This window comes from Larus michahellis, chromosome 12 (genome assembly GCF_964199755.1).
Source record: "Larus michahellis chromosome 12, bLarMic1.1, whole genome shotgun sequence".
Lineage (NCBI taxonomy): Eukaryota > Metazoa > Chordata > Aves > Charadriiformes > Laridae > Larus > Larus michahellis.
Genome location: NC_133907.1, coordinates 9,750,468 through 9,770,411, shown reverse-complemented (window position 1 = coordinate 9,770,411; position 19,944 = coordinate 9,750,468). Strand labels below are relative to the sequence as shown.

Here is a 19,944-nt window from a genome sequence, read left to right as displayed (position 1 = left end):
TTCAATTTATGTGGTGGTACAGCTATAAAGGAGCAAGGAAGATCATTAAGTAAGCAGGTACATGGACGGACTTTACCATAACCAAATCCAAATCTGGTCCCTTTCTGAACAATTTTCCAATAATTTTTTCTCATTTCTTGATTTTGTCTGGGACTGAAAATAGAAATGCCAAAACCCAGTGGGAAATTAAAGTCTCGACCCTTTTGTTTTAACCCAGGAAAAACTCTCCTGAAGGCGGGAGCTTTGCCTGAGCATCGTCAGGTCACTGCCTAAAAATACGAGCCTGAATTTTGACGCATATCCCAACTCCATCATAATTATTAGGACAGTCAGATTCAAATCCTGTCTCTTCTTTATGCTCTCAGCTTATTGAACGTAAATCTGGAAAAACGCGGAAGTCCAGGCTGTGGCTAACACTGAAGCCAGTGGCATTCGCTGACATTTACACTCTCATAACTGAGGCAGAGTCTGGCCCGCTCTGTTTCTCAGAAGGAATATCTCAGTTTCCAGAGCCAGTCCCTGGTTATTTTTAAGTATCACAAACAGGAAAATACGAAAACATGACAACATCGGACAAACTCAGTGACCTTTTGCAGACATAATTCCAGGAGGGATGTTGCAGGTGTTTTTCAGAACAAAAGAAAATAACGACAACAAAAAGGTTAGGGGATCAGCTGTGTAAATGAACACCAAGAAAGCATCTAATATATTATTCTGTAATACAAAAAGAAGAAATCTGACTCAATTGCCCTATTATAAATTTGCTAAAAATACAGATATATATTTATATTTTTATATATATATAATTTTTTTTTTAAATCTGAACAGAAAAATAGACTACTCTGGAATGCATGAAAGTCACATGACTTTTCCATACATCAGATACTTATAAAGCCAACACAATGGCAAACAGGAGGTACAGAGGTAACGAGAACATCTGTACTTTATTCAAGAACTATTTAAAGCCATATTCTCCCCAAGCGGGTGATCCTAAAGCAACCTAAGGTAACACTTGTTCAGTCTGATTACCATAAGCAGAAGTGACTGACCAAACATGGTGAAGTTGGAGCTAATTTGGGGTCGCCGGGGCAGCCCACCTCCCCATCTCGCTCCCGCCTGAGCTGCACAGGAGGGCGTCGGGGCCACACCGTCTCCATCGCTTGGCTACTTTATTCAGTAATTCTACCGTTCCCTTGAAAATGAGGCGTCAAAAAACTATTGGAGATCATGTTATGTGGAGCTTACCGACAGAAAGAGAACTTGGCTTTAGAAACCTTGTCTTCGCGATGAGTTTTAAATACCCTTGTTATTTACTATAAACTGTACCAGTCATAATTCTGTCAAGACATAAATATACAATAGGTACAAATATTAACAATACATTACAATTTTACAGAAGAGAATACTGTTTTCCTTAGAAATGTGTATCTTATTAGCTGCAAGGGAAGAAAAGGCTACAGTTTATCACAGCCATAGTTGCCAAAGAAACCGACCGCCTCGGACGTGTTCCTGCGTGACTTGCACAGACAGATACTCCCCGGCACTCGACACACGGCATGTTCGGGAAGGGAATGTGCGTTCCACGGGTTTTCTTTTCCTCTTTTTTTTTTTTTCTTCCCCTTCTTCTACCTTTATTGACTCTCGAACCTTTCAGACAAATGTGGATTTCACAGGAGACTGTTTTGTTTCATTTTTTTTTTTTTCCCGTAAGTGTGCTTAGGTGAAGTTTCTAAGAAAAGGCACTGAGAAATCTACTGCAAGGTGACTGCTGTTTTCCTCTGTTCAAGGCTAAAACTCAAAGGAGCTTTGCCTCCTGGTTAAGAAAACTGCACCCATTCCTTCCGTGCATATATATATATATAAAATATATATATATATATTTATATATATATATTAAAAACGATGTTGATGGCATAAGATACAAGCAAGCGCAGACATCACACGTACATAGTCCTTTCAGATATGATGTCTTCTGCAGCAGCAGGTGAAAATCCGTCAGCTTGCTTGGTACATGATACACAGTAAATTCGCAGACCTGAATGCCAAATATCGGTGATTAAACCGCACGCTTTAGCTCGATGCAAGAGATATTGCATATTTTCACCAACTGCTATGAGCTTTGGGAAACATGTATCAAACAAACTATAAAATGAAATTGTCTTTCTAATGTCTATAAGATTTGGTGAGCATTATATTTTCAAAGCACTGCCTTTCCTTTTGTAATGAGTACAGATTTAGTCTACCATAGCTTTACGTGAGAGTAGATTTCCCAGTGCTTACATTATATATATGTGTATTATGCACACACACACATATATAGATACATACTTCATATTCAGACTTTATTTCATTAAAATAAATTAAACATACTTCCTTTTTAACTGGGCACAAAATGAGAGCTACATCTTCATACACAAATAAGAAAGAAATGCTCTTCAAGCATATTATATGCTTAATTTTAAATTATTTGCTTTCTATAAGAAATCTATAGGACTTTGGCTATTCAGACTTAAAAGGTAGATTTTTAATGATACTTTTGAATTTGGCTTTCAAAAGTGACTCAATAAAATGCTACTTTAACGGTAGGACTAAATAGATGATATAAGGTGTGTGTCGTGAGTGATCACACAAGGCAGACAGAGGGCCTTTGGTTACAAGGAGAGTTGCACCAGTTGATTATCAGTTAAAAAATGATAGAATCGTTGATCTATACATTTTTGTCAGTGCCATCTATAAACCAAATACATCAATTTGGATGAGAGTGTGGTAAATACTACACTATATGGCTATATTTAAATATGTTCACTTTCGTGATATGTAAAATATGACTTTTTTTCCCACATGAAAGCATCAGCTCTAAAAATATTTAACTTGGAAATCACTATTACTTACTTTATCAAAAAAATTTTCCCTGATTTTTCTTCTTTTTACATTTGTGCTGATGGCAGACATGAATGATCACTGAAACATAGAGATTATGTTAAGACTGTTCTCTTTAAGATTTCTCATTGCCGCTCTGTGGCCTCGGAAAGCCACAGAATAAATCAGTATTTAAAGCTTATTTGCTGGAAAGTCTTTACTTTTTCGTGACGACTCAATCTTAACTAGTATCTCAGCAATACATTGGTTCCTCTAAGTACACTTGTATTTACTATGGCCAAATCCTAACGTCCTTCACCAGGCAAAGAGCCCACTCAGAGGAACGGTGGTTTTGGCTGAGCGAAGGCAGAGTAAAAGCTTAACGAACCTCAGGAACTGGCCCTGCGTAAATACTCCGGGCAGTATCGTTTGCAGGCATAGGCGCCTTGAACTTAGGTTGAGTACCTCCCGCCTCACTTTGCGTGGCTGGTGGCCCCTCTCGTGGCTAATTCCTGAGGTGGTGGCTCAGGTCTTACTCGCGCCTCCCCCAGGGTCTGGCCTTGCTGGGACACAAGGATGACTTCTGAGCGGGTACCTCGGGCCGCGTCTCACCGCCCGGGGACAGGCTCGGCTGAGCAGAGCAGAGCAAACTCCAACGTGCGTACAGGTCTGTGCCAAGGAGAGACCTAACAAAGCTGTCATCGTAACCCATAATAGTTCCTAAAACATATATGTGCTTATTGCTTTTGTCCGTACATGCTGCATTCACTATTACAGATTACAGACAGAAGTACTGTACAGCTTGGACGGACAGACATTTACATTCAGGACTAACCAACGGCTTCTTTTTTTGCCTTTTTTTTTTTTTTTTTTAACATTAGGAAGGAACACAATGCAGCGGACTGGAGCAGCTCGGGGTCCTCCTCCCACCTGTCCGCCTCCGCGTCCCGGCTCCCAGCACGTCCCCGGACCTGCTAACGCAGCTCCTTACACGCCCCGGCAGGTACTCAGAAATAGGTCAGGAAACGCTCATCGACAAGAGTTATTTACAATTGAGTTTTACAGTAGAAACAGAGAACAACATAAAAGGTTACCATCACAGTTATCACAGGACAGGTTGTGACTTGCTACAGGTGTGTAACAAATCACGGTCACGACAGGAGGCACAAATTAAAATAGTGCTTGGTTAAAGTGCTTGATTGTTACACTCTGCTATCCTACTCCAGCATCGCAACAACAACAACAAAAAGTCAACGTAAAGTGCTTTCCCCCCCCCCGAGATTAAAAACCAAAGACAAATTATTTCCTACACAATTTGACATAACTTTATTGAAACAATAATATTTTAAAAACCTAGGCTGGTGGCTGCTAGTTCTGTTCATTTAAAATGGTCAGATCTTTTTTTTTTTTTCTTTTCTTTTTTTTTTTCTTGTTTCGTTTAAAAATTACTGGATGTTACTAAAACAACGGGCCTGATTCTCCTGTCTCTCGCAGCTGCTTCTCGCCGCGGCTCTGTGGGAGCCGCTCCTGCCCGACCTCCTTGCGAGAGAGAGCACAGCCAGGCCCGGGGCGGGTCGCTAACGAATCCCTCTTTTTGCATATTTATGTAACGCTTGCATATCTTTCGCCGCGCCGCTGGGGCACGAAAAGCTTCAGACCGACCGGTTCCTCTCCTACGCCAAGGGCGAGACTTTGGCTGACGCCTGGAGTGGGCGTGCGGGCGGGAAGGGGAGGCCCGGAGAGCCGTCCCGGTAGCCCCGGCACGTGCCACAGGGGCCAGCCACAGCGTCAGCGCCGTCGCCGCCGCGCCCGGCCGTCCCCGCGGGGCAGGGCAGCGAGCATCTCCCTTCCGCAGAGGGGTAGGGCGAGAGCTGAGCTCTCCTTCCAGCCCTACGCTCCCCGGCACCGGGAAGGGGGTCTGGCTGCGATGCCTCCGGAGATTCCTGCTTCTGCATGGCTCCTTCACACCTTCCCAACGTGGGTCCCCTGAGGGCCACGCGCTGGCCCTGGGGCAGGTATCGATTTTTAGCAGAGGGTAAGTGCAAGTTTCACTATGTCCTAGGGGATGTTTGGAATTAGATACAAGTGGTGCAACTCACCCTGCTGATATTTCAAAAGAAAACGTCAGGTCCTACGGGATATTGTATTGTTAAACACACACAGAGCATTTTAATAATTGGTTTCTCTAGACCGTTATTTGTTTTAAATGGTTTTCACTTGGATTTTCCAATAATGCAAGTGTTCCCTGTTACCTTTAGACATAATATCCATCAGAGAAAGCTGTAGATGGGGAACAGCTGCCCTGAAGCAGTGAGCATTGTGTTTTTGATAGCTTTATACCAACCCCAGCAATTTATTCCAGAGTTCAAATCTGGCTGCCTTGGCATCCTTTATGGAACTAATGGAAATCAGATGTTAACATTTCCAAAAGGAGCTCTAGCGTTCAAGGGGAATGGATGGATATTTGGTCACATTGGCTTCACTGGACAACATGAAAGGAGATCAATGTGTGATCATGATTTGCAATCCTTATTTTTGACTGATGTGGGCAACGTCTTTAGAGTTGTTTCAGAGAAGGACATTTTCACAAACCCACACCGGACCTCCCCCAGACTTTTAGAAACAGGTGGCTTGTTTCAGCCAAGTTCATGCCATGCAGAAGCTCTTTTTTTTTGTGTTGACTGTAAAGACATTCCTTTAAACTTTCAGTAAGTTCTTTTGGAGCCCATCTCAGATGCTTTGATCATGTGTGTTAGCATGTCCTCCGCTGCCTGGTAATACATGGACTTCTGGGGAAATGTGATTTTCTAGTCTGACAGTCTCCTGATTGCCCTGGGTTCTTCCAGTGATACCTTCCATAGAGTAAATGCAGTTTTGCCCTATCAGCTTAGGGGAGGTGGGTAAAGCAGCAGCTTCTAGATGGTTCTTCTCTGTTCTATAAACATTGTCCTTTTGCTTTAGATAGCCACTGTTTGTAACATTGTACTTGGGACTCACATTTCCGGGCGGACTTGAATCATAAAGCAGCTGACCTTCATCATCAGTGTCAGCATCTATGTATTTGTGTATACCAGCATCATGGAAGTTGAAAGCTATGGCTGTCTGCGTCTCTGGTGACTTTGGGGGTGTTCTCGCACTCGCGGTTGTGTAGATCGAAGTTTCTGGGCTCATGAGAGATCTGTCAGAGAGTAAGGAAGTATCTGTGGCAGCAGCAGCAGCTCCCCGGCTCTTGAGAGGGTCTGGATATATTCTCAGTACATTTGATGCTGGTACTAATGTGCTGGTGTCCTCTTCCATGAAGTTGACTTTCAGAGATCTTAGTTTTAAAGGGTTACTGGCCTTTATGGAGCTTTTGGGACTTTCTATGAAAAAAGCAGAACGGTGACTGCCTTCGGAGCTTGGATTCGTTTCCACAAATCTGGAACTGCTCCCCTCCGGCCTGCTCTGCTCCTGAATCACATTAATGCCACCTTTGCAGGGAAGGGTAGCGAGCGGGCTGTGGGAAAACCTCCCGGAGTCAGGGAACTCCGCTGCACAACTAATGAAGCTGTCGATGCTGGACATGCTCCTCATGTCAACGATCCCATCAGTACGAGTCGTCAGCAAGGGCACCATAGGGCCGGGAAGGGTTTCCATTTCTAGCTCTTCCTTTTGCTTTCCAGGCTGACTCGACTCTTTAGTATTAAGGTTTGGCTGGGACTGAGTCTTTGCCATTTTGTTATACATGTCCTCTAGCTGTTGGACATTCAGGTGCTGGGGACTTGAAGATGACCTGGCTTTTTCCGGAGATCCTTGCTCCTTAGTTTCAAAAGATTTACTAGAGCTAGTTTCAGAGAGCGTTCTCTTGGTCCATTTCCATTTGCTGGGAGATAAATGATTGTCCTGAACTTTATCCTTTTTGGCTATGCTTTCTCCGTTCTTTTCAACCACAATGTCCATGAGTTCTATACTACGGGCAAATGCATCCTTCATGTTCATGGAGACAATACTGCCATTCCTTTTTGCTCTTTCAAGAGCTTCCCTGCGCTTAATGGCTTTCTCCTGCCTCTTCTGCTCTTTGTAGAACTCAGAGAAGTTATTGACAATAATTGGGATGGGAAGAGCAATCACCAGCACTCCAGCAATGCAGCACAGTCCTCCTACTATTTTACCTAAAAGTGTTTTGGGGTAGATGTCTCCATAGCCTACAGTTGTCATGGTGATGGTTGCCCACCAGAAAGAAGCTGGGATGCTCTTGAATTTTGTATCATCCTCGTCCTTTTCTGCAAAAAACACTAAACTGGAAAAGATCATAATGCCCATGGCCAAAAACAAGATGAGTAATCCAAGCTCATTGTAACTCCTCCTCAGTGTAAACCCCAAGGACTGTAAACCCGTTGAGTGCCGGGCAAGCTTTAGAATCCGGAGTATCCTCATAATCCGAAATATTTGGACCACTCGTCGTACATTTTGGAACTGAAGTACACTTTTATTGGATTCTGTGAGGAAGATAGTGACATAGTACGGTAAGATAGCTAGCAAATCAATAGCATTCAGCGGGCCTTTGAAAAACTTCCATTTCTTAGGCGAGGACAGGAACCGCAAGAGGTATTCCATTGTAAACCATGCAATGCACACCGCTTCCACGTGGGCAAGTTGGGGATTATCTGTGGTCTGCCCAAATTCATCCACGCCTTGTAGTTCAGGAAGTGTGTTAAGGGACAAGGCAATTGTAGATAGTACAATAAACATGATGGAAATGATTGCCAAAATCTGGAAAGGAAAGAGAAAACAGTGAGTTCATCTCAGACTATATTACGGTATCATTCTCATTAACTCGTGGCTGTATTTCCACTTACACATCTCAAGACTAATTTTGCCCTTAGTACACAGAAGTCAGATAACCAGGGCATCCTGAGGCGATTTTATTTTGGAGGCTTCTTTAGCTATGTCAGATGCATAAAGGAGATAAAGCATCTACTTCAACTCCTGCACCTTCCTCTATGCGTAGTCAAGGAACACGTACCAAGCAGCTAGGATGCCAGGAGGGCTGTGAAGCAGTTCACAGCAGGAGCTTTTGATTAACTACTAATTAGACGCCCAACAAAGCCCATCTGGACAAGAGGCTCTGAAATCTAAGCAAGAAGAAATGCAATTGTGAATACAGGATTCAATCAGGGCAATGTCCTCCATTTAATGCACAGTTACATCTGCAATTTTGGGTGCTTATGGCTAATTACAGAGACGTGTGTACAATTCTACTACATGTAAGTGTACAAGTAATACATTCTTTTTTAATGACTCATCTCTAATTTGAAACGTGATGGTTGTGAAATACATGAAAACTTTGCCAAGCTTTCTAAAACATTGTGAGCTCTGAGCTACTCTGCATGTGACCGACCGGCCATCCTAGCTCCTCGTGACAACCAGGGGAAAGAGCAAATTCATCCAGGCGAACCAAACCGCACAACACTGAGACAGTCAAGACAGGGCAGGTCCGACCACCAGAGAGCTCATCCATCATCAGAAACCAGCTCCTGGGCTAAAGCGTCCAACGAGAGGAGAAGGGTCTGCGGTGAGCAGCCCCTCAAAAAACCCACATAAATCTGATCAGATCCCGGGCCACCGACTCTATGCAGAGCTGGAAAGTGTGAAGTGCTAGATCAGTGTATTTGCAGCTTTCAGACCATGTAGGCAGGCTGTCCTTCCATACCTGTTTTATACAGACATTAATGCTATGCTTTCCAGTTTTCCCTAATCACATCTTCTTTTAAAGCCATTTTAGGGAGGTTTTAGAGCTGAGATACAATTTGAGGAGTGTTTTTTTTCTACTAGTGAATTCTTTCTCTAGTTTGTTAATTGGGTGGGATTATATCTAGTTTCTTAGGTTACTGCCAAAATACAGCAATGATTTCAAAACACACGTATATGTGACTAATGTTTCATGTATTCATTTCAGTGGAAGCTGGTCCCTTATGCTCGTTTTTCTCCTGCTTGATAGAAAAGCAGCATGAAATCAATTGCAACGTATGTGCATGATGATTGGATGCACAATATTGAGCCATGAATTATAAAACGTATGACAAGAGTTCTGTATCATGAATTGCAAATCTGACACACTCCTTCCTTGCCCATATAACCAGATTTTAGGTTTTCTCATAGTGACCTTTCTCAGCCAGCCTCACAGTACCAGAATATCCACAGTTACCACCTGGGGCACTGGAGAAAGAAAACCTTTCGCAGGATTTCTCTTCAGCCAAGCCCAGCACAGACATCCTGACAGTCAGAAAATATCAGGCTTCTGAACATTTATCCCTAAACGGACAGTCACTACGGTGGAACAAGCCTTCCTGCTGTAGGAGAAACATGCAAACGCGATATAGTTCAGAAACACCGCGTTCTTCTCAAGAAGAGCCTCACCTTGTCTCCAAAGCTGAAAGGCAGAAACGGTCTACAAAGGCTGGAAGCTTCACTTGAATTAAATTCATGTAGCAAGCTTAAACTATGGCTTTAGGAGAAAGGTTCACATACCTTAAAAAAAATCCCAATTTAAGTCAAGAGTTTCAACTTAGAAACTTTGATTTCCACAAGTGTTTTAAAATCCACTTCCTGTTAAGAAAATTCCTTCCAAATCAATATAATAAAATAATTTATTGTTTAACTCACTAAAATGTACTATATAACTTTGATTTGTACATGACACTGCAGACCTAGTAATTTAATCTAAAGACTGATATTTGACTGGAAACAAAAATTAGCTCCATTAAACACTCTGGTTGCATTGTCTAAATTGGATGAAGTGGAAGAAGTGAATGGTGTAAATAGCCTCCCGTGCAATGCTCTAGTACTGGGAATTTTAAAATAGCCATGCTTTCAGTTACTGAATTGTTGCCAGGAAAAATGCTGGGAATATTCCTTTTCCTTTTTAAACAGGTTGCCTAAAAGAATGTTTGTTGTTAGCTGTGCCATGCTGTGCGCCCTCATGGTGCTAGCAAACCTTTCACCTCCTCCTTGCTACCTTCCTCTTCCATAAATTTGCTGCTGAAATACAAACTTGTGTAATACAACAAAACTTGTGAAATACAACAACTTGTGCAATGGGGGGGGGGGTTGCCTTGTTGCGAGACTTCTCAGGTCAACGAGCTAAAGAAGCTGTGGGAAGGACTTGAGGGGGTGCAAAAAAGTAAAAAGAACCATGGGATGAAGAGAAGCAGAGAGAGACGCAGGGAAAAGTGCTTGAACCGATGGCTTCAAACTCAAGAGAATAAAATGGAAGTCAAGCATCTCATGGTGAAGTGAGGAGAAATTTAGATGTTAACTACTTCTGCGTGGTTGTTTGTTTCAAAAGACCGTCTCCTGGAGACCAGGTAATACCCCTGAGAAGCAGGGAGACGGATCTGCTTTCCTAGAAGGCTCTTTTAGTGGTTTTGCTGTTATTTCTTTGCTTACAACCCAACATTTCTGAAGGTGTTTGGGATGTTTTCAATGGTAATTTCAAATTTTTTGCTTAATCTCTGCCCACTATACACAGAAGGGCTTATTTGTAGACTTAGATGTACCTGGTGTGTTTTATCTCCTTCATTTTCAGTGTAAATATTAACACTCCATCTTTATTCAGTGGATGGCATCCAGCAGCAGTAATTGGTGTCAAACCTTCTGTTTCCTTTGATATACCTTCCTGCTTTGAAGATCAAGGCAATGCCCGATGAACATAAATTTGAAAGCTAGGAGATCTGAGGGTAAAATTTGTTTTTGGTTTAGCAGATTTAGCCATGGAGCTAAGCAATAAACAATGAGAGACATTCATCATTTCTCCTGCAAGTTGCAGCAAGATGTCACCTGTGCTCCTAAGATACAGATTTTCCCCCTTATTGATCTACTGCAATCATACATCTTTGGGAATCTTGTCAGGCTAAGAAAAACTTCTAGGTGTGAGCTGACTGTCCTTACATATTCAAAGCACTTGTCAGTTGGAAAGTACAAAAAAATGGGAGATGAAATATCTCCAGTGAGGTTTAGACAATGCTTCTCCTTCTCTAAAGCATACCTTGTCCTGTTATCATCCACCATCCAACAAAAACCACCCAAGGAGCAGTTGTCTACAGAAAACTGGATCCAGCTGCTGCTAACAGGCATTATCACTGCGTTCAGTGGCACAGGGTCTATCCCAATGTATTTACAGTCTGGGATTTCAGATTACAGAAATCACTGTCTGTCTGTCTAGTAAGGTTTCCTATCTTGGCCATACTGAACCTCTAGCTTGGCAGCTTTTGTATTTTCCACTGTCAGTAATGAGACAGAAAGCTGAAGGAAAGACATTTATACCACCAAGAATGCCTCTAGAGAAGCTCTGTGTGGCAGGCAGCCTTTTCATTCTATTTCTGGCCTTTCCTCCTTCCTTTACTCTTCCAGATTCATTTCTCTTTAACAGGAAAAGCCAATGGGACAAATTTGGACTTGAGCAGGAACGATCCCTCTGCATTGAATGAGGTTCCAGCTGCTTAGGCAAGCGGTTACTGGAAAAATGTGCCCGTTGTCCGTGCTCAAGAGCACTGACCCAAAACCGCTCTGCTGAGTCTGTGGATAACTGCTGCTTGGAATGGAAGCAAGCAAGGGGAGAAGGCCTCCTGCTGTGGCACTGGTTTTCACGACTTGTTAAAAAACGTGCAACGTGGCCTTGTGCTGGTGAAAAGTTCTGGGCTGGCAACCAAAGAGCTGAGGTTGAACAGTCTCAAGCACAGAAAGGTCCCTAGCAGAGCGCAGGCTTGGACTTGCAGGAGGAAAAGGGGTGGGAAAGTTAAGCTTCGGGGGCCTGTTAGATTTTGTGGGTACTGCTGAAACGTGCATACTCCTAGACATGGAGATAGCTGTACCCCTCCTAGGTCTTGCTGCTGGCTTATCTGGCATATGTTGACTTGTTACAGGGGCTGGGAAAGACACGTCCAATATCACTACAGGCACATCCAGAGCTTCTGGGTTGGATGCCCTGTGTCTGCAGTAGGTCCTACAAAATGCATAGTTAAACCAAACGAAAAGCTTGCAGCCTAAAATTTGGAAATATGGGAAAAATATTTGGAGGCACAAAAGGATGAAGTGACTGGCCTGAGAACAGGCCACATCGGTGGCAGAGACAGGTGAGGGAATCCATGTGCTTCTGGTGCCACTGTCCTCACACGGGGTCCAACAGAGCTAATGACAGGAGCCTGGACAGGCCAGGTCTTACTAGTCAGGTATCCACAACAGAGCACCACAGACACTCCTTACACCCCTCATAAAGCTGATCGGGTTTAAGAATAGTTTCTCCATGCACAACTTTCAGACCATTTCCTCCAACAGCTTGCAAGAGAGAAGCTGTGTAGTTCCCATCCTCTTTGTTTCTGTATTTAATCTTTACATTTCACCTGTAGCAGCACACCATAAATTGTGAAATTCCCCATCAGGTACTTTTCTAGATGCCTTGCAAAGGGTATTGGATGGGCTCCTAATGACAGCGCTGGCTTGTAGTGCAAGTCTCAGTATGTACGGGCAGGATTCCAGAAAAAACTTCTCTTCCACTAAATTGACTGTTTCGGATAGATTTTTATTGAGTGAATCTCTGGACTGCTGCTATGGTTCCTTTGTGAAAGCTAAATAACCCAAGGACAGGCAGGGCAAGGTTTTGAATGAATTTAAAGCAGTTGCCTTGAAGTGATTAGCATGATTGTACATACATGCTGATTATTACACATGCAAATGAGACAAGCAAGCTGATTATGCGGGTAAGTGTAGCCAGTTTGTGTGCAACTGCTGCTTCCTGAGGCAGGATGGATGTGCCATGCTTGCAAGCCATTAATCCCCACCTCCTCCAAAATCTCCCCCCTGCCAAAACTCAGCAGGCGACGTCCACCAGACGCCTTTCAGGAGACATCCACCTGCACTGGGCCTGATCCTGCTCGCTGGGTGAGAGTGGCCCCAGGGATTCTTCCTCTGTGTTGGCAAGGTCTGTGCTCATCCCTGGGGGATATGAGGGCGCCCGCAAAGAAGCCAGTCTGCTCAGAAATTTCCCGTCTCTCTCTCTCTCTCATGCTTGTGGTAGCAGAAGTTTGTGGGCAGCAAAATTGTGCATGCCACCCCTCAAGACAGCACAGAGAGGGGTAAGTTTTAGGCAGCAGGGAATAACCCAACATTTAGGTTTGGTGATATTTATTGCTTCCTCATCTGCTCTTTGCACTGCTAAAGACCCTAACTAAGGTCAAGGCTTAAGACCGGAGACTTTCAAGGCCCTTAAAATCAATGAGAATTGGCTGTCCAAATCCCATAGATGGCTCTAAAATCTCAGTGTAAGCACCAGAGCTCTATCTGCTCATGGCAACATGCCCTATACTTTTTCTGTCTTTATACTCGGTAATGAAGCTGATATAGCAAGGAGAAGGGGTGGTGTGTGGGAGAGAGTAGGAGGGTGTTTGAATATAGATTCAATATTCTTGGAAATACGATGAGGAAATTGTTATGTAATCAAGAAGTTCAATAATGGTTTTGTCTAATGTGCTTTTTTAGCTCTATCAAGGCCTGCAGAATAAACTTGGCATCAGGACCAGGTTTCATTCATATGCTCCATTTACTAAGGGATTTTTCCTGCAGCCCTCCTGCTTCCCCAAGCAAACAATGTATTTTGAGTCAGACTGTCCAGCTCCATCCTGCCATGCCTATGCCAGCCTCTGTCTCCCCAGGCTCTCAGAAACAGAGCGCACAGTGTATTTTGAGCAATATCCCACGTGCTGCACAGTACAGAAACAGATGGAGAGTTCCTCAATCTCCTCCCCACCTCTTTCTGCACGGGAATAACATCTCCTGCTCACGGCAGCTATACATGTCTATGGTATTTATTGTCAGGGACTTGTTTTAGGAAACTTCTGTTCACTAGAAAATGCCTATTTATTTATCGACTGAAAGGGTTTGCAGAACTTAGTCACTTCTGGTGTCACGATTCTGACCGCTGGGCTTGCAGGATGTTTTTTTCTAGAAAACACTAAGGCCATAAAGAAAGGTAACGCTTGCCTCTTGTATCAGGACAAGAAGCTGAGGTCAAACTTGGGGATAGGGCTGCAAGGACAATACAGAGAACCTTTAATCTGCTTTTTCACGTGGAAGGATGTTAAGATGCATTATAAGACCTTGAATCTCCAAAACACTCAGTCACACTGATTCCTGTGGAGTATAAACCCAAGCTTAGGAGTTTTTCCTTGTCTGGCACTTCACATGCCACTTCTGCATCCTGCCCCAAGGGGGTCCTTGAGACCCGTTTGCAGCAGGAGTTCTGTGCTCTGGAGGGGTAGGACCCTGCACACGCCTGCTCACCCCCGTCCCTGCGGCATCCCCAGTGACTGCATCCACAGCCTGTGGGAATGTGAACTCCTCTGCTCTTCTGTAAGCATTACTGCATAGTATAAAATCCATAAAAAGAAAATCAAGATAAAAACATTTATATTTTTCTTTGGAAATATATGACATCTTAATTTTGACATTGCCTGGAAAAGCCCAGTCTGAATGATGGTTAATTATTTGATTTCAGTTACAGCCGTAATAATTTTATCTGTTGAGAGGGTAAGTCTTTTTGATTTAAAGGGGGATACAATACTTCTGATGATTATATGTCAATGCTTCGTTCGCCTACAGGCACCCAGAGAGCTGCAGCTACAACTGCTGCTGACTAAGCTACAGTGGGCAGAAAAGTAGCCTTCAGGCACGGCTGCCTGTAAATTCCTTAATGCTGTTAAGAACATGTTTAGTTGTCAGAGAGCTATCAAGCCCCATTAAATGATAAATGGTGTCAGTCTTCTGAGCAAAGCCCAGATGCAAATGGTGCACTGGAGAAGAAAATGATAAATGAATGAAAATACTGAAAAGGCAAACTTCAAAGGCATACACTGCCTTTAGACATCAGCACAGTGATAGTGCTCAAGAGAGGATGAGAGGGGAGCATCTGTCCTATTTCTACGGCTGCTAGCATGGGGAAAATAAAAAAGAGAAAACAAACGCATGGCACACAGAAGCTCAAGTTTCCCATTTTTCTCCCAGCCTTGCCTTCTGCCCGGGAAGACTGCAACCCAGCAAGGAGCGTTACTGCAAGATATACAGCCCTGACAGCACCAGACAGACCCAAACTCCTCCCTGCACATCCATGCAGACACACTACTGCCATCTTCGAGCCGTGGCACCATCCTCTGCTCAGGCCTGGCACATCATCGTGCTCCCACCGATGGCTTCAGCCGTGCCAGCCCCTGCTCTCCCCAGCCCGACTTGGGGGTCTCCCTCCCTCACGAGCATTCCTACCATCACTCTTCCCAGCCCTCTTGCCTGACCCACTACGTCTTCATCTTGCTCCCACATTCCCACCCTTTCTGCTGTGCAAAATGCTGGTCTTGGAGCACAGAAGTTGGCATGGCAGTGCGGTGTGGCACAGCCTGGTCTTTCCCTGGAAGACAACTAAAGAAACAGATACTAATGGTGAAACCCCTGCCCGCCACCCACAGGTCATCCCACCTGCTCTGCAACCCTCTGCACCACAGCACGTCTTTAGCTTTTATCAGGGTCAGGCTCCAGACCTCCTACCCGCACAAACCCTTCCCTCCAGGCACATTTCAGGTACCTCTCCTGTTTCCGCTTTCTACCTTGCATTCAAGTAGACAACGGCTTGTATTCAGAAAAATAAGAAAAATTAAAAAAAAAAAAAAAAGAATGCCTTAACCCTCAGCACTGGTGAACGCCTGGGAACTGCTCTTCAAGATGCTTTTGCGATTTTACTCTGCACCAGGGAGAGAAAATGCTCGTGATCGACTCCCACTGTCCCAAGCAGTCTGCTCAGGCTCAGACACTCTTTCCAGGAGATGTGGAGCTTAAAGTGTTGGTGTTTGCTGAGGTAGTTGTGGGAGGTTTTTTTTTTTTTTTTAAAATGGTTAAATTCAATCAGGAATGTGCCAAGATAGCATGAAATCAACTAAATGTAATTAAGCAAAAACTATTAGCTTGATTGCTAAACCAGTCTTCCTCTCATGAATATGCATGAGAATAATTGATATTAATTCTTTTCAAACCTGAGGCACATTAGTCCTGCATATTATAGTGTGGAATTTTTTGGGAGACTAAACCAGTTCCCCTGCCGTTTTCCTCACCAAAAGGTATAATTAGTTTTGCTGCAGGGAGATTTACCTAGTCATTGCTACCATACTGGGTTGCCACATGGCGAGGAAATGAGAACAGAGCTCAAGTGATGTTTTGTCTGTAAAAATGGTGACCTCTTTAACATTTTTTTCCAGAAATGCGTTAGGAGAAGTGGCAAATCCGGTTACCAGCATCAGCCATGCTAAGGACATTATGAAGAGATGGGGAAACCTGCAGGAACAGTAAATCCCTGTGGACAGAAAGGCAGTGGCAATACCTTCTACCCGTTTCATACCTTTGATGCTAGCATGGGCCTGTTACCCAAGTGCCTGAGTATTTCAGGAGGCTGTTCCTAAGGGCTGACTTTAATTTGTTGGGGCCACTGCACCTGGGCTCCTTCTGCAGGTCACGGGACGATTCTCTGGTGTGGTTCGGAGTTGGTTTTTTTTTTCCCCCCATTCACATTTGGAAAAAGGGCTCAAACTTTATGCTGAGGCACTTTTCTGCCTCACAGGCTGGGGGAGATGTACTCCTGCAGGGAGCCGAGTCCTCCTGTACCATGGGTGCAGCCTTTGCCTGGGCTGCAGAGCCCCAGCGTTTGCCCATACACTTACAGCCTGGTGTCGGAGGAGCTTTGGTGGCATATTTTGCACCCAGGAGAAAGCCTTGTGCTCACACAAGGGATCGCAGCTATTAATTGCTTATTCCTTGCAAGTAGCGTGTAAAGAAACAGAATATGAGCACCCCTCTTTTTGCAAAAGAGACATACGAAGCCCACAGGTGGTGGGAAACATCTCTGCAAGCTCTCAGCACCTTCCTCATTCTTAGTCCTTTATTCTGCTAAAACCTCTTGTTTTCCTGGTCAGCTTCTCTGCTCTCCATCACGCTGGCGCTTATCTTTGTGTTGGGCAGGCAGACCTTCTATCAGACAGAAGGGCTTTGATGCAGGGACACATCCACACGTAGGTCCACCCCTCCCAACCCCAGGGGTTTTCTCTAACTACAGCGGAGCACTGAGCCCCGGGGAAGGGCTTTGGCACAAAGCGAATGAAGCGTTTTAATCTTAAACACAGATGGTTCTTCCCGTTGTAAGCACTAAACGCTGGATTAGATATCATATATTTAATGAATGGCAACAACTGTATACAAACTGAGTATAAAAGCAGCTAAAAGCTAATCCTTGGCAATTAAGCATTCATTTTAGTATGAGGCCTTAGCAAGGGGTAAGTAGGGATGGTAGATATGGAATCTGTTAGAACACAAAAGAAAAGGCAGCTATACATCAGCATTTCAACAAGAGAATTTGATCTCAGCTCAGTAAGACAATTTTGATGCATTCTCGTTATAAATATAGAGGATGAAACTGAAGCGTGGAGACACATACTTGCTTTTTTTTTCCTTTTGGCAGATTTTTTTTTTTGTTTATTTTTATTTCTAAAAATCTCTATTGAACTCAGAAAAAGCTCCAACTCTTTGATGCGTCGGCTGGCAATCTGGGAATGCTCATTCCCATGCTCACCGACCTCTGGACACTGACACAACAGTAAGCCTTTCCAAACCACAAAGAAATAAACACCTACTCCGGATAGCCCTGGGATTTCTGAGAGCTCTCAAATCCCCTTTGATAGCCTTTCCTATGTCCCTGCATCCCAGCTGGCTCACAACAGACACTGCACAGGCAGGCCAGCAATAAGATGCACATCACACAGTGCAGTCCCTTCCTCCTCTCAGCCCCTCCCCAGCACCGACCCCCGAGATCGTCCCGCTACTGTCACCCTCCTGGGGTGGTCACCAGCAGCAGAGACTCCTTTATGCTACCGTGCTACCCGAGAAGTACATTTACGACAAGAACTTACTTTTTCTTTACCGCACATTTTGCAATGCTCAGGGGACTGCAGAAAACCAGGGCCGAACAGAAAGAAGAAACAAAAAAGGAAACAAAAAAAAAAAAAAGAAAAAAAAAGGTACACTGTCCATTTGGATAGGGAGCAGAGCTAGTTTTTATACTGTTCCTTGGGGTTTTTGGTTGGCTTTTTTTTTAGTGGCTGTTTTACTGATTTTTTTGCCCGTTACCCTAATGAAAGTCACCTGAAACTGTTTGAAAAATGCAGGTGTACTGCCTTTTAGTGAATGGTTATTGAAGAGAAGGGAGGAGGCAAGATTTCCTGTAAATGGCAGCTGAAGAGCGCCAGGTGGCACATCGCATTTTAACCCATGTGCAGAATAGCAAAGACCAGCATTGAAGATTAAGGGAAATGACACACTTCACCGGGTTTCAGTGCATTTTTCATTTCCCTTTTTTTTTTTGTTTAGGGTTTCTAAGTTAATATAGGATGATACCACGCTATATACTGGCTGGCAGAAATTAATCTTGTCATGAATGTACTTCTTTGAAAGGCTGAGCCTTCCTAAGCTTTTAATTTGAGCTGATTTGACTGTCTCATTATCATAGCAGCAGATTTTGGAATAGCAAAGTTGAACCTTACTTGAACTTGTTGGCTACATTAGTACTGTTTTTCTTTCTCCTCCCCACCTCCATCCATGAATAATAATACCCAGTATCGCTTTTTTTTTTTTATCCTACCGAGGCTCCTAGTAACTGTTTGCTAAACAAACACACGCTAACATGGCGCGTTGGGGGAGAAGCATATTAAAGAGCCTGAGTTTTGTTTGCCAAAGATAGAACTTGTCATTCCAGGGAAACGCGCGGTTTGATGTCCTGGGAAACTCGGGATTTTCTGTCAGGCACGTGGTCCCGTTATCTCGCACATCGAGCAGACTGTGAGCACGACAGCTTTGGGGTTTGCAAAACACATACCGCGCGTGGACTGGGGCCAGGTCACTTCTTTTTTGTGGTTCTGCTCTGAAATCTCACTGCAGTTCAGCTGAACCGTCCTTGCCTGGGCCCACTGTTTTCCTCTCGGAGCCTGGCTCTGCCCGACTCATCCTGCCGTGGCTCCCGAGTCACTGCGGGGAAGGAGCTCTAGCATCGTTTGGCCCTTTCAGAAAGTAACCCGTCCCTCTAAACACACACGGGCTGTGACACGTCTCACTCCCGAGTGCCATGGTCCCTGCAGCGGAGCCATCCGTCCCTTCCATCTGCAAGAACTTTCTTCGGAAAGAGAGAGCGGGTCTGCAGAGGCCGTGCCCCGGGGACAGACCGTGCAATCCAGTGCAAGGTCAGACAAAAGCCACCCTCTGGGTTCCTTTAGCTGCTGGATAAAGCTCTGTCTCCGATCAGCTTGCATTATCCCTAACGAGCTCTGGCAGACGCCTCAGCTCTCTGCTCTTCCATCAGGACGAACCGGTAAGACCCACTTTCCCAAGGGCAGCGCTTAACCCTTTCCACATACACTGGCTTGCCCATGGGGAAGCCCAGGGAGCAACTGGGTCCTGAACAAGGCACACAAATCGCTCACGCTACCGCAAAATGCTGATCCGGGGGATTTACCCTCTGTCCTCCCTGCTGGAAGAGGCGATCCTGGGGTCTCCTGGTGCTCCGCATGTCTGCAGGAATGGGCACCTATTTCTGTGCTGCCATTTGGCCTCATCGCGAGTCCAAGTCAAAAAGCCAAAAATCCCTCCACAGCGCAAGATTTGCAAAAGTTCACAGCTCCTCTGTAGGTATTAAAATGTGGCTTTTTAAGGCACGCAACATCCAGCATCTCTCATTGACAGCGCTTGTGACAATCGTCCGCTGCCTGATGCGAGCTGCTGGACCTGGTCTGGCGAGAAGCTGCTCAGCGCATTTGGGAAGGAGACACAGAGGAAGCCCAGCACAGGCAGAAACCCACTGCCGAGTGGGAAAAAACAAATCCAGTCTAAACTGGGAGTCATTTAAAGAAGGCAAATCACTGAGGGGAAAAAACCCTCAGCATGCCAGGGAAAAAAGTTTATAGGAATTATCTGGGGATCTAGGAATAACCTTGCAATGGTTGAAATCTGGCATAGACAGATGTGAATGAA

General features: G+C 44.4%; 1 protein-coding gene across 1 annotated transcript in view; it reads right to left on the bottom strand.

The window, feature by feature from the left end:
* Nucleotides 1-679: 679 nt before the first annotated feature.
* Nucleotides 680-19,944, bottom strand: part of KCNB1 (potassium voltage-gated channel subfamily B member 1) — a 130,175-nt gene continuing 110,910 nt past the window's right edge. The window contains exon 3 of the mRNA XM_074604846.1: nucleotides 680-7,611. Within this exon, the coding sequence (XP_074460947.1) occupies nucleotides 5,590-7,611 (2,022 nt within the window). The 3' untranslated portion in view covers nucleotides 680-5,589. The remainder of the gene's footprint in view (nucleotides 7,612-19,944) is intronic.